This window comes from Solanum verrucosum, unplaced genomic scaffold (assembly GCF_900185275.1).
Source record: "Solanum verrucosum unplaced genomic scaffold, falcon-dt-bn FXZP01000088.1, whole genome shotgun sequence".
Taxonomy (NCBI): domain Eukaryota; kingdom Viridiplantae; phylum Streptophyta; class Magnoliopsida; order Solanales; family Solanaceae; genus Solanum; species Solanum verrucosum.
In genome coordinates, this window is record NW_026020077.1 from 655,863 (window position 1) to 671,432 (window position 15,570).

Below are 15,570 nucleotides of genomic sequence, written 5' to 3' on the forward strand. Positions count from 1 at the left end.
GTTTCAAATGTCCAATGAGCAATGACTCAACAAATGAGATTTTACTACTAAGTCCATACAAAATATATATTTTTTTAGGCTTATAAAAGTCTTTTCGAAGGAAGACAATAGCAATTTTCATAAGGCTTGTAAAAGTTTTTCCGGAGGAAGACAAAAAAACTTTTTTATAATCAACATCAATCAACTTACAAAAAATCTGAAATCTGACATCAAAGATAGGGTACTACCATTTTCTATTTATTTATTTTTTCCCTCTCCAGAAATCTTGCAGTGTCCCTCCCTCGAATCTTTAATTTGATAGCGGCAAACTCACCAGGGCCCACCTAACAAATCATATGTGGGCCCCCCGCCGACCAACTTCCCTGCTCCTTCCACGTACACCTTCCACGTGGCCAAGACACCAGCATGACGAAAGCATACTAAACAAAACACGACCTTGATTTTTTTCTATTTTAAAAAAACATGATCTAATTAATTATCTGATTGCAAGATTATTCACATACATTATAACTTGTAGCAACATTTTAAGGTCATTAATCTAATTTATTGAGAATATTTTTTTATTATATTTTTGTATGTAGCTTTGATATTGTAAACTTTCTAATAATATATATATGTGTATAAAAGTTAGAACTTGAAAAATACATCATTCATTTTAATTTATAAGATTTTTTTATTAATCAATAAAAAAATGGGGTTTTAAACTTAGAATCTCAGCATGTATTTTAAAACTCTAAATCATTGAGGCAATTTTAATTCTTATATATAAAGATATTTTATGTATATTATATTATTTTTTTTATTGAAAGGATTTAAGTGAATACCTTTCTATCCTCCTAAATTTGGCTCTAATTAAATAGTTTAACTTCAGTTTTTTTTAATCTTTCTTTTAATGACTCATTCATGTCACATAAATATGCTCAAGTTAAATAGTTTTTTTTCTATAAATTGAAACAGGAAAAATAATACCGCGTTGCCAAAATTTTTTTCCAAATTTTCCACCTAATGCCTATATTAAAACTCCGACTAAATCTGTACCGCGCTTTAGACAATAATTGAATTTATGAATATAGAGGAAAGTGGTAATAATAATGGAGAAGGGGAAGGTGAAATGGAAGACACGCGTCAAGAGAGAAGCGGCTGCTTGGCTTTGACAGCACGTGATATTGCTTTTATGGGCAATTGTCAAATGCTGAAAAGTTGGTTACTTTCCGTTGCCGTCTCTGCCTCACAATTCACATGATATTTCTTCACCTCTTTTTTATTCGTTAACCCTAAATAAGTTCATCACTTAAAATATATATTTTATTTAATTATATAAATTAATGTTAATAAGTTGTTGATGTATTTCACTTTTTTCCTTTAAATTTATGTAATATCTTTCTCTTTAGTCGTTCTAAAAACAAATATTATTAATATAAATAATTTTATTTTGTATTTTGTTCTTAAGTAGGATTCACATTCATACGAATGTTTAACTTGGTCCCAATTATACAATATCCTTTATCTTTCAATTTACTTGCACATTTTTCTTTTTAATTTGGTGCAACCAAAATGTCATTTTTCATAATTACCAATAATTTAATTTTAAAATTCTTCTACTATATATCTATGTCACACGAAGATCAAAGAAGGTTTTAGATAACAAATTTTGTAAGTTCCTTTTTTTACTCAAACTTTATAGTTTATACCAAGTTAATGATGTCAAATAAATTGAAACTAAGAAAAATGCTAGTATTAATTAAAACATTGATGGTATAACAGTCAAACCATGCCACGTAGCTGCTCCATATTTATGTAAAAATAATAGTAACAAATGTAAGGTTTGCATCGTTGCCTTTTTTCAGTCTATTTCAAAGTTCCCTATTCATCATTAGATATTTATGGAGTAACTCGTTTTCAACTAAAATTGAATTCTTTCCCTTCTTCCTTTCTATAGAAAAATCATGTGTTAAGAGTTGAAAGATTCAAAATTGAGAGTGTAGCACATTCGGATGAATGCAATTCTAATAAATAACAATCTTTAGAACATTTTCTTTATAAAATATATAAATCTAGAGAAATTACTAAATAAAAGATCGATTTATACAATAAACGTTCGATAGTACAATATTTTGTTTTTCGATTTCAGCATTATGTTGACCAAAATGAGGTTTCAATATTAGATGATTAATCAGTCTTATGAATTTCTTATAAAAATAAGTTGGGAAGAATTTAATGTTGAAAAAGAGCGATCGACATGATATTTCATAATTAATCCGACTCTACCTCTGATCAACACGTAGTTGCTGCATTTTGCATCATTCTCTTTTTTTCTGTCCATTTCAAATTTCAATTCAATTGAATTCTGATTTATCATTGTTAGATATTTAGGAATCGTTTTCACTTAAAATTGAACTCTTTTCCACAAATTCTAGACTTTGCATGCGTAACACGTACACTGAGTAGTTCTTTGTCCCATACTAATTTGAACAACCACGATGAGCTGACGTAGAGTTCACATAATGGAAAATTATATTATTTATATATGATTAAAATTATTTTAAATGTATATATAATAGATATTGATTTTTTCTTTTTATCTTTTTTCATGTGTTTACCTACTCATAATTTGAACTATTTAAAATAAAAATTATGATTCGACCACTGATGTTGAGTAGTAGTACAAATTTTGGACCACATAAGGGTAGTAGTACACTAATATTTTCAACATTTGTTTGGCCAACGTTACAAGAATTTGCATATATGATGAATAATACTACTTCATTAATGTTTTAAATTTTAAATGAGAGTTGGAAAGTCAAAATAAAATGTTTAGGTCACCAATATATATTGAAACTGACATTATTGTCGAAAAGAAATTAAGAAATTGCATATATAATATGCTTTCATATAGATCAGAATAAATGGACGGCGTCCATGTCCTTTTGCAGTTGTTGATTGGTCATGCCTCCGTCACAAAATCATGCACAATGTAAATATCCTAAATATCAAATTAATACTATAATTTTATCATAGTTAAATAATATAATCAAATAAAAAATTAATAATAAGTAAAAACAGTTACTACCATTTTTTTCAAGGTATTTATTAGTACTTAAAAAAAAAAACTTCTCGCAGTGTTACATGTAATAGTCTTTTGATGAGATAATTGTGAATTTAGCTCTACACAGTCGATGTACATAAAATATGTTACAGTATTCCAAATTAGGGAAAATTGTTATAAATTTCTCTAAAATTACTAAAATAGTTTGATGAGATAATTGTGAATTTAGCTCTACACAGTCGATGTACATAAAATATGTTACAGTATTCCAAATTAGGGAAAATTGTTATAAATTTCTCTAAAATTACTAAAATAGTTAGATTAACAAGTCATTTTCTTAAAGCGATCGAGGGGCAGTGTGCACCCTGTTCCATGTCAATTCTTCCATTATTGGATACTTTACAGATGCATCAAGTACCAAAATCACCGACTAATTAAATGTGATATATTTTTCTTTCAAAAAGAAATAGTACGGGATCCCCTATTTTATGAAAGTTAGGTTAGATAAAGGTAACCATCGAGGAATATAATATAATGATTGAGATCCTTCTTTTTTAAATATCAGAAGTATCGAGGACAAATTCACGGTGAAAAGCTTTCACCTTAATAAATCCTAGGTTAAATATGAATCAGTGGAGCTAATAGTATATATTGAAGCAACTTTGTTTGGGTTAGGACCAGATTTTATATATTAGGGAATCGGATTCAGATCTGTACATATTTTGTTGGATTGAAAAACTTGTCTTTTTTTGTTGCCACCAAATTTAAAACTGACGTCTTTTTGTAATGGGTTCTTCAAACAATATATGTGATTCATCATGACTTTATATATATTTATTTATTATATAATGGAGACATTCTCAATCGTTTCATAATATTGGTCATATGATAAAGTGATATAGACCACACAAGTGAAAGTATTTGCACCAGCATATAATATGGTCCATACATACTTTTTTCTAATCATTTTATGCTTTACAATTCTCTGTTCGAATAACTATATATATATTCAAATATGAATGTAGGCAAGGGGATATATTTAATCTAGCAATCGTGATATTTATTAAGAATGATTTTAGTTATCAAATGATTGAATAATCGGAGTAATTTACTTAGAATAAACGATTTAATTATCATTTTTCACTTGTAAGCTATAAATATTAAACAAATAATTGACTTTAAATAAAAATGTAATATACGCACATTGCTGACAAAAATTTCTCAGCAAAGTTGAGATGTGTTTCATAGAGAGGATTTTCTAGGAAGATGATTTATGGTAAAAACTTATCTGCATGGTATGTTTATACCAAATTAACGTAACTTATCGTAGTTAAGTGATTTAATGAAATAACTATATAGATTATGTAATCAAATTAAAGTTAGGGACTCAACAACATTGGGGGCCTAAAGCGAAACTTAAGAGAGGAGCCCTAATATTTTTTTTTTTCATCATATATACTTTTATTTAAAATCTACTTCTCTAACTATTTTAAATGCGAAGTCATTAGGTACTATTTTATAATCAATTTGTTTTAATAATTTTTTTTCAAATGGTAATAAAGCTAATTCATTCATTCTCTCTTTAGACATTGTTGATCTTAAAGAAGATTTCATCAATTTTAATTTCGAAAAAACTTCTTTCGGCTGAGGCAACGGTTACAGAAACTGTTAACATTAATCTATAAGCAATATATGTATTTGAAAAAGAATCAAGTTTTTTTATTTGATTGAGTATTTTTATTAGATCATTATCTTCTACTTGCATTGTTTCCCTTAACACTTTTAGTTCAAAAAATAAATCTAAATCATCAATATCAAAATAACTATTACATTTTAAAGAAAGTTCAAGGTTAAGACAATATTTTTTAAAATTCTCATCATCTAGTGATTTCAATATTTTACCACTAAATAAGAAATCAAAAATATTTTGATATGTTTCAATTGGTTCAAATCTATTTTGAAGTGAAAAAATAATTTGATCTACTCTACATATATAAAGCAAACAACTAAAAGATTCTTCAAGGAACTTTGTGATTTTGCTATCCATATTTTCATCAAATTATTTCTTATGAAATTCAGGTTTATTTTCATCTCATATGCAATTTTATTAGTAGAAATCATAACTCTCATAGTACATATAGTTTATTATTTTTTTAAAATAACATATATAAGTAAGAGTAATTGTTTTTTTTTAAATGGGGCCTGCAAAATATATGGGGCCCCAAGCAATGACCTTAGTGGCCTAGAGATTAAGACGGCCTTGATCAAAGTTAAATAATATTTATGTATATATATTTATACACATGACATGCATTTATTGATTTGGTAAAGCCATTTGATATTGATAAATGTTTACCAATGATTTAGTTCATTAACAAGAATATCTAAGAAGTAATTATCGCTTCAATTAGGTAAATATCACCTAATAAATCTCAATATTTCAAGTGCATGGGACCTGAATCTATATATGATAGTGGCCCTTTGGAAGTCAAAGCCTGTGCAATAAAAAATTAAGTTATTGTATATTAGTGTAATTGTCATCTTACAGTCATCAATATTAAAAGTGATAACAATAACAATTAGTAATTGTTTCATTGATAGTTTTTAAAAAAAAGATTGACTAAGAAATAGTTTAAGACTTTAAGGGGGTCCTTAAGGGGTCAATTTATGGTTTAATCTTGTATCTAATTTAGGATAGAAAAATCAAACTCTACCAATGAGGTTTCAATGGAGGAAATAGGTAGCTATTTTTACACCAACTATTAATATTTAGTCACTCTTTTGACACAAAAAGTTTTGAACCAAATACCCCCAATTAAAACACGAAACAACTCCATCAAATAATGCTACTAGAATTCAAAAGATTAACAAGTGGAACTCAAGAAAAAATTCATGCGGTTCAAACTTTATAAATTCAAAATCAAGAAACGATTCAATATGATAAAAATAAATAATACATCTGATCAGAGTTCATCTCATTTGAAATTTTAAAAAAATTGTGATAAATATTTTAGAACGAAGGAAGTATATTGAACTTTAGTACTGTTATTATATGGAGAAATCTTCATATCTAAATTTAATTATCATTTTAGAAGTATATAATTTAAGTTGGTGAAGCTTTAGTTTTCTTTCTTTAAAAAAACATATACATTTTGATTATGTATTTGTAACAACACACGATTAATAAAATCGATGGAGTAAGAACAGCGCCTCTTTTGGTTTCTCTTTCTTTGGGAATAATTAACTATGTGATTAGTGAATTGTCAATACTTCCACGTGTGGAAAACATTTGGATTAGTGCAATAAAAGGGTTTATTTTGCAGATAATTAATAAAACACATTAATTAGTCAATAAGACATCCTTTATATAGTATTATTAGTCCTCTTAAGCAAAGCCAATAGGCAAAACAGACGTCCATAATAAAAGAACTAATTAAGGTACTACACTACTACTATTAAAGTCAAAACAACACATTCCTAAATCCTACCGACAAGGGCTGATTAATTCAAATAAGCGGCAAAGTTAAAAAAATTAATTTTTTAATTAAGAAATTTAAAATATGAAGAAGTGCATACAAAAATTAAAAAGAGTTTAACATCTATCATAACATATAAATTTAATCATGCATAAATAATATAATTTCTTGTCGAAGACATTTGTCTAGACATGATTTCATGGCAGGCTACTATAATGAGGTGCTATTATATAGGTATACTGACATTTGATGTTTAATCTCAATTCTAAATTAAATGGAGTTGAACATTTTCTGGATCTTACCTCGCTCCACATTTAATTGTAATAAAGTGATAAATACTCACTTTTATTTTTAATCAGAGATTTTAAATTCAAATCTTATATATCTACTCAAAAGGTCATGTGGATAAGAATGTGTATATCCTACCTGCCCTCCTAGCTAGAGACCCAAACCATTGTGATTTTGTACCGGACATATTGTCGAGTCAAGCCTTTATTTGGTACATATTCATATCACCGTTTTTAGAAAATATTTTATTTTGTATATATTTAATTCGTCTTTGCTAGAATGATTTATTTTTTAAAATAAATTAAATCCGATCAATTTCATTAGATATTACTATCAATATGAGTATCAGATATCGCGTATCAAAATATAACCGTTCCTATGCACCTGGAAGTGGCTAGTGCAGGTATTAGCAGCAGTACACTTTCTTAGTTTGCCCATACCGGCCAATCTTAATTCTCAACATCTCAGATTCCTCGTGCCATTCCGTTCATATTATCCAAGTAGATAATAGCTTTTAACTTACATAGATGGATATAATATAATTCTTTTTTAATTCTAGTATCTCATTTTTATGTATTATAGAACATGCAAATTGCTTTATTTTAAAGATAATAAAAAAAATTAATAAAATATTACTAGTGGTAAGAATAATTTAGATACTTCCCATAGTAAATTTATACACATGTAAACTAAAAGGAGAGTCATTAATGGACTTGATTTGTTCTTCGGCATTCATTTAATTATTTCACAAGAGTACGGTTGTGCGAAGTTTTATTTATTTATATAGTAATCTAACTTATCAATACGATTATTGTATAATCAAAGCTAACACACATTATGAATTAATTGTTAGCTAAATTCAGAAAACATTAGAATATAAAAATCCCAACAAGACTCAAATGGACCACATTTTGATAAAGTCAGCATTACTAATTTCTAGCATATACATAATTAAGCATATAACTAGAGGATAGAAGGCAAGACATAGTCATATAGGTGTAAAGTATTTGTACGAACACTCATAATATATCTTGAACGCATATAATTAGAGGGTAGAAGGCGGAACATAGTCATATAGGTGTAAAACATTCGTATAATATATCTTGAACTAAAATTATTATTGAAATTTCTTATGATTACTAAATTATTTGATGGAAATTTTGACTCTAATATTAAATAACGGAGGTGATCAAAAATCGAAAAAGGCTGTATTCGGCCTTATATAAAAAAATGCAAAACATCTTCTCCAAATAATTGTCGTTACATTAGCACTAACTACCAAATTAATATGACAAATAAACGCCTTCTGGAAAGCAACTTCAGCAGTAACAAATAACAATAATACTATTATTACTATATTAATTTACTCTTAACCCTTCAATTTTAAAATAATTTTTGTTCTATGGGTTTAATTTTCTCTCTCTATCTCTCTCTCTCTCTATTTGTGACGATTGCTTATCAAGATTTCAACTGTACGTTGAAGATTGAAGAAGCTTCCTTTATTTTTCTTCAACTCTTTTTAAAGACCCATTTTCTGTCTGTATTCCTCTCTATTTATTGTCTTTGTCACTTTTTTTTTTCTTCCACAAATGTTCCAAGATTGAAATTTGTCAGATGATTTTACAACCAAGTTGAGGTTGTGTTGATTCCTTTGTATTTGCCTTTTCACAGAGGATTTGGGTTTTGCTTAATTAAGCTAAAGAGTTTCTATAGTAGGGTTTATTTGCTTCATTTTGAATCAATTCCCAGAAAATACGAACCCCATCTTCTTGTTTTTTATGGAAAATTTTGGGTCCTCTGTTTCAAACCAGGTATAATTCTCAATAATACTAAGTGGGTCTCATGATTTCAATGTTTTGTCGATCATATTTGTGCAAAATCTGAGCTGAGCTGCGACAGAATTTGATTTGATTTGATTTTGGAAGCTTTAATACAATTGAGTTGAATTGGGTTTCTTAAATTCTCATGCTTATGGAGTTTTGGTAATAGGGGGTTGGCTGTTTAGCTGCTCCACTATCGACCCACTTGGGGATAATTTGATAAATTTGAACTTATGAGCTTAGTGCGCTTGGTTCAAATTAGTTGTACAAGTTGGGTTTTGCTTATATGTTCGTTTGCTTTATTAAATGGGGTTTGCAATTCTTTACTCCAATGTTACGTGAATTAGAAGTTTGTGGCTCTCTTTCTTTCATCTTCCTTTTTGGTTCCCCTTTCGAGAGAAGAAAAAGGTACTTTTTTGTGACTTTTTTGTAATTGGGTTCAAAGCCGCCAACTTGTTTGATAAATCTGTCCAAGTTCATTATTGAAGGAAGAATTTTAAGTTTTTGTTAGAGGTAGAAACACAAGTCTGGTAATGTAGAAAAACCAATGCACCTGTCACTTTTCATGCATTTCTTGTGATCTCCTTTTTCCTCTTTATTTTTACTGCCTGTTTGCACCTATACTCACATAAATATTCTTTACTTATGATGCAGAAATTACTAGAGAAATTGACCTATTGCCTAATCTGCTGATTATAAAACCAGGGTAAGCTGGTTTGTTTTTATATATTCTGTTTAGACACCTTTTGTGCATATTTAACAGAAGAGTTTGTTGACTTAACAGATGGTTCTAGTAGCAGTCCATGGGATAGTACTCGTGAGCAGCCAACTGTTTGTTGGTTGCTCATTTATTGTGATTTTATTTCACTTTATGACTAGTTTCCAGCCTGAGTCATTCAAATTTTCTTGTGATGATTTTGCAGGGTTATTCATGTTAGAGTTTTTTTCCTAAATGTGTTCACGATAGAGGTCGTTATTTTTATTATCATAATTTTTGTCTTATGACCATTCTGTAATTTATGGTAGTGCTCTGGCAGATACGAGAAGATTTTAGGATATGGGATGCTTTGTTTCGACGCCGCAGGATACTGGTGGGAATAGAAGGCGGCCAGGAAACATTGGCGAGGTGTCTGTATTTGTTCCCGGATTACGTATCCCTAAGCCGGTTGATTTCTCTCTTGCACTTGGCGATCAATTGTCGAAAACCCTGGTGGAGCGCCTTTCCGCTCTCAGGACCAGAATAGTGGTTATGGCAGGGCAAGAAGCTCCCACAATTACAAGGACAAGAAGGAAAACTGCTACTCAGCATGGTAAGTTACAGAAGAAGCATAGATATATCTTTCAGAATTTGACCATGTTTTTGTTTCTTTCCTTACATGTGGATATGATGCATAGCAGCTATTTCTTGCAGGAGGTTCAACCCTTGCTGATCTATTGCAGGCTCTCGAAGATTATTTGCCTGTTCTTTTAGGGCTAGTTAAAGATGGTACATTCTTTGGCTGCTATCTCGTTAGCATTTGCACTTTGTTGATTTTAATTGTGAGATGTTGTCTTCTTGGCCATTTTCAGGTAGCACATTACAGCATAAAGTGCAATTTATTTGGGTCAATCAAGAGGATGATGCAGAGGTCAGACTAGAATATATTTTCTTTTCATCTGTAGTCTTCCATGTGGTTTTGCCACCGTGAGGAAGAATTATCTTATTTGTCAAAATATTTCAGGAAACTGCAATGTTTAGTGCTTGGTATGAAATACTGTCCGTTTTGCACTTGATGGCAACACTATCATTATCGCAAGCTAACTTGCTGCTTCTTCCTAGAACATCTCTTGATGGTTATTCACCAAAGGTATCTGAAGGTGGGTATTTCTCTCATGTTTAATTTTGCAGATCCTGTAAATGCAAAGTAAATGTCTTGACGTGTTCTTTTAATTTATAACACTTGTTTCTTGGCAAAGTCTCTAAACTTCTCTTGGGACTCATCTATCTTCGGTTTCAATTTTTTCTTTCTTTTTCCTCATTTTATGTTTAACATCTGACAGAGAGCAGGCGATCTTCTGTTGATATTTTCCTAAAGGCTGCTGGATATCTTGATTGTGCAGTTCGAAATGTTCTTCCCCAGTTGCCAGCCGAGCAAAGGTTTTGATACCTATGCAATTGAAATTAATTATGTCAGGGGTTAGATTTTCACTATCATTTGCTTTGTATTTAGGAGAAACCTGCCGGTAGACCTCGCTGAAGGAGTTCTGCGAGCATTGTGCCTCCAAGCATTAGGGCAGGTAATAGCACATTCATAGCCTATCTTGTTTCGGTTGCATATTTGAAAATTTAAAATGCCCAAATAAAACCAATACTTTTTCCATGCTCTACTGAATATTCTCTCTTTCTGCATCAATGAGTACTCAATGCTATTTGAGATTGTTATGGGTGAATTTGGACGATGTAATTATATGAAGAAAATAAATCTGCTTCTAGTGATGAACCTTTCAGCTTCTCTTTACTTGACTACCATATTGTTAACATCCCAGAAAAGTCGGTAACATTCTAATAGTGCGCCTAAGACATCACAATTATTGTGTGAGGGCTCAGATAGGAATTTCTATATTAATTGATAGGATTTGTAGAAACTATCTATGACCATATGTAGCAGATTTGCTGAAGAAGAAAATGATTATTTTTCATGGATCGACTCAATAAACACTGGAATGAAACATGAAATATTCATGCAAGGTTAACACTATATGTGCTATCTTGTCAATCTCGAAATCCTAATTTTTGTAGTCTGTCCTAGTGTGTAGTTTTGCTTTTGCATTGGCTGTTAGTGGAACTTGACATGCCGTTACCTATGCTTTCAAGGGATAGAAGCATACTCTAATGAAACTAATTAACAAACTGCAAGATACGTGTTTAGTATCTAGAGACAGCAAAAGCAATCTTACCTAGGCTTTCACGGATGGAAGCATACTCTAATGCACACTAATTAACAAAGTGCAAGATTTGTTTTTAGTATCTATAGACAGCAAAAGCAATCTATTTTTCAAAGATTTATTGTTAGAACTGTGAACAATTGCGAAGAGGATCTTCTGGATACATGCTTAATATCTAAATGCAGCAAAACAACTCCATTTGGCAAAATTTCTGTTATAGAAATGTGCATGTAGTGAAAGGAATCATCTGAATTTTAGGGACCTAAATTCAGCAGACTTTCATGCATTTTGCCATTTAGATTATGTCAGGCTAGTTCTAATATCATTCTATCCCTGAGCATTAGACACATGCTTGTTATTTTGGCTGTAATATGGTGTTGTCCATTTGCTTCCTTGTGCTAATAGTTATTGTTGAATGAAACTGTTAGCTGTTGCTAAATGCCTAAATATCTAGTTAAGAGAATGTGTACTATATGGATTCAATTTTCTTCCCTATCTGATGTTACTGTCACCGGTGATCTTAGGCCGTTGATATTCAACTTGGACTTGCAATTGACAGTACTAAAGCGACACTGGCTGTCAAAAGAAGGCTTGCTTGTGAGATGGTAAAATACTGGCAGCAGGTACTGAATCCTCTTGCCAAAGCATACTCGCTTGCTTTGTTTGATAGAGAACCATATGAATCCTCTATATGATTCTGCTATAATCTAGTTCGTTTCATTCCAATGCTAATTAAATTTGGGCATCTCTGAATGTCACACTTATTGCGATACGGGTAACTTGTTTATTCCCAACTAACTGGCATTGGGTATGCGGATCATTTGCTTCCATTGGAGTCCTTGGTCCTTTAAACTCCTTCCCCTAACATAGTAATAGAAAGAGGAAAATAAAGCTGTGTTACTTTACTCCAGATAGTGTCTGAGATATCAACTACTTTGTTTTTTTGTTACCATGCAGGCTCAAGATAACATCATGAACCTTCCATTATCAAATGGTTGGGGAGAAAAGCATAGGCTTTTCGTGAAGTGGAAATATATTGAAGCCAAGGTATCTTGTGATTCTCTTTCTTGTGTTTACTTCTTCAATTGCAACCTAAAATCCTCTTAAGTATGTCATGGAATGGGTATTTATAGCATAAAGTAACTATGATTCTTCAACATTCCCTGATATAGCATGAAAGTTTTTGTCTCTACTCCATTTTTTCTGTTTTGATTAGAATTTCTCCAAAGTTTAGGGGTTTTGGAGAATGGAGACTAAGACTAAGAGTTTAAGGGTTTTGGAGACTAAAAATTGTCTCTACTCAACTTCGTAATCCATGTATTCATGCTGGTCTTGGCAAAGTTTCTGCAGCTTCTTTGCCTTCTAAATCTATTACCTTATTATTACCACAAGTTTATGCATGACACATAAAATTCTGTGTAGGCTTCAGCATACTATTATCATGGTCTAATCCTTGACGAAGGAAACACAGAAAAATCTCATGGAATGGCGGTAGCTGCCCTGCAAGCAGCTGATGAGTATCTTAAAGAAAGTAAGAAGGCATGTGAGGCTTTCAATGCAGCCATTCCTCTCTCCAGGTAAAGTTGGACGATCCATTTAACGTTTTCTTTCCTTCATTACTCTTCGACTCCCTGTACTTCCTATAGCTCTTTATGTCACTTGCTATGCAGTGAAAGAACTTATTTTGGAAAAGAAAAAAGTGGAAAAAACTACTTGTAGCTCTGCTATAGATTAATTATGAAACCAAATCTATAATAGAGACCAGAACTATTAAGAACATTGGGAACCTATCTGTATGTTTAACTCCTTTAGTTATCAAATTTGATTAGGAAATACCTCTTCCAATCAGATAGGTTAGTGCAGAGTTTCAGTTATGGCATTCATCTAGTGACTCAGATGATAGAACCGATCTTCAGTTTATCTTCACCTTAAGACTTCCAACAGGTTTCCTTTGGTCTTGTTATTCATCAATTTGTGTTATATCCCCGTTAATATCTCTTTTTTATCCTTAGTGTTTCCATCTTTCTGGGAAACATCTTTGAGCATACATCATTTTCAACAGAACCTCTAAAATATCACTTCAAATGGTAATCAGATATCCTTGGATGTTATTTCAAAAAAAAAGATATCCTTGGATGTGTTTTCTCAAGATGTTACTGTATCTAAAACTAGTGTTGTTTAAATTTCGGTGTACATGAAGCAGTGTAATGAGTAGTTTGCTTCTAGACTTAATAGGATGACTTTACTATGTAAAGGCTCATACTAACTTGTAGAAGTAGTGTCTAGTACTCAAAAATTATCAGACTGGGAAACATCATATTTTCATTTGAGCAACTTCTACATCCATTGATATGCTAAACTGATATTTCACCAGAAGCATCTAGAATCAGAAACTGCATTAAGCTATGTTTTGACAATGAGCTTGCTGGTGCGCAGGAAGACCATCTGCTGATAGCCCACCTGATTTTGTCCCCCTCCCCCTTGTGTGGCTGTAGCATATGCTATCATAACATTTTTTTTTCTGCCCCACCTTGTCCTTTCTTTTCCGTCTGCCTGACTTCCATTTGCCAATCCAGAAATCCTCCACTTTGGGGAACGATGAAGTATCTTGCCGAGAAAATCCCAAAGGACACTTCGAGCAAGGTGCGGATCAACAGGGATTTGTACTCTTATGAAAAGTAAGTTTTCTTTTTGTGGCTTTGCAGATATGATGACACTAGGCTGCAGAATCGCTTATCTGAAGTAGATTGCTAAAGTTTGATATTGATTTTGAGGAACAGCATGTTTTCCTTGTATATATTTTGAATTTGGATTGACATATTACAAGATAGCCTCTTGACTTTGATGAGGTACAGAATTGTAATAGTAAGGGAAAGCCTTTTTGCTGCACAGCAAATTAAACCAACCCCTTTGAGCCGAAATAAGAAATAAAAATTAAAGATAGACTTAACCATCCCCACCCACTTAAAAAAAAAAAAAAGCGCAGTTATGACATCCAATTACAAAGAGTAGAAATGCAGCAAGTGTTAGATATTATTGTCTCTAGGGAAGTTTTTAACGAAATAGTTAATGCATGTTTTAAGTTTAATTAATGTCCAATATAGAGTTTCCATGCTGGAAAAATACTTATACCTGAAGAGGATTGCTGTAGGATCATGGAAACGGCCCCAACGCTGCCAGACTTTGCGTTGGCTCTCAAACCTGATGAATATCAGCTTCCTCATGTGGATGCATCTTGGGATGGTGAAACTTACAGGCAGGGGACAGCTTAACCCCGAACAAGCTCAAAGGGTGACTTATTCAGCTCATCAGATTTCAGACTCTGGAAAATCCAGACTGCTTGAAAATGCAGCATGACTGTCGTCATATCTCCAAGATATCAAACTCTTGCTATTCGCCAAAGGTCCCCTCTTTGCTGCACCTCTAGTTGAATGTGATCTCTATTTCTTCCAGTAAATTTAATCTTTATTTCCTTTTTCCTATTAGATGTATAGTCAACCCTGTGAGTGAGTTCTGTACAAGTCGCTTTGCTTTTGTTTGTAATCTTTGATCAACAGGAAAAAGGATGTATTTCTTTCCCAGCCTACCAAATAATTTCTAGTTCCACTTGTCCACCAACATGAAGCCAGAACCAATTGTGCAAGTTGTTTGAAAGAAAATGCTTTTGTATAAATTCCACAATTTGTGTCTTTTGAAGAAGCTTATTAGCTAAAAGAACCTCCTCTGTATCTTTACTTTTTTCAATTCCAATTTCTGACTTGTAAGTGTATAAAATGCAAACAGTTCTCCGGAAACTATTCAAATGCTAGATCTCTTTGGCACTGAGCCTTTAATGAGAAGTTCAGCTCCTGAAGAACTAGAAATTTGTCATCCTATGCTTGAAACTAGTGAAAGCAAGAGACTGGGAAAAGGGAGAGTTCAGAAAAGTGTTTTCTTCCTTGTAAGATTTCTTTGGCAACGACTCTTAATCAGAGTTAGATTTCTCATATGGTCACTCAAATTATAGATATTATCT

At 31.7% G+C, this 15,570-nt stretch overlaps 2 protein-coding genes across 4 annotated transcripts in view; one reads left to right on the plus strand and one right to left on the minus strand.

The window, feature by feature from the left end:
- LOC125824126 (uncharacterized) overlaps nt 1–15,570 on the minus strand; it is a 34,296-nt gene that overhangs the window by 1,476 nt on the left and 17,250 nt on the right. The gene's annotated exons all lie outside the window — the stretch shown is intronic.
- On the plus strand, nt 8,243–15,276 carry LOC125824115 (uncharacterized). Of its 3 annotated transcripts, none has more exons than XM_049503473.1 (13): nt 8,243–8,621; nt 9,285–9,336; nt 9,668–9,940; nt 10,042–10,116; nt 10,200–10,258; nt 10,352–10,487; nt 10,671–10,767; nt 10,841–10,907; nt 12,080–12,178; nt 12,513–12,602; nt 12,978–13,132; nt 14,132–14,233; nt 14,707–15,276. In XM_049503473.1, the coding sequence occupies exons 3-13, from the start codon at nt 9,688–9,690 to the stop codon at nt 14,825–14,827; spliced, it is 1,254 nt and encodes a 417-aa protein (XP_049359430.1). In that variant the 5' UTR covers nt 8,243–8,621; nt 9,285–9,336; nt 9,668–9,687; the 3' UTR covers nt 14,828–15,276. The 3 variants fall into 3 exon arrangements, with proteins under 3 accessions (XP_049359430.1, XP_049359431.1, XP_049359432.1); XM_049503474.1 differs by having other exon boundaries at nt 8,251–8,621; nt 9,657–9,940; XM_049503475.1 differs by lacking the exons at nt 14,132–14,233; nt 14,707–15,276 and having other exon boundaries at nt 8,251–8,621; nt 9,657–9,940; nt 12,978–13,136.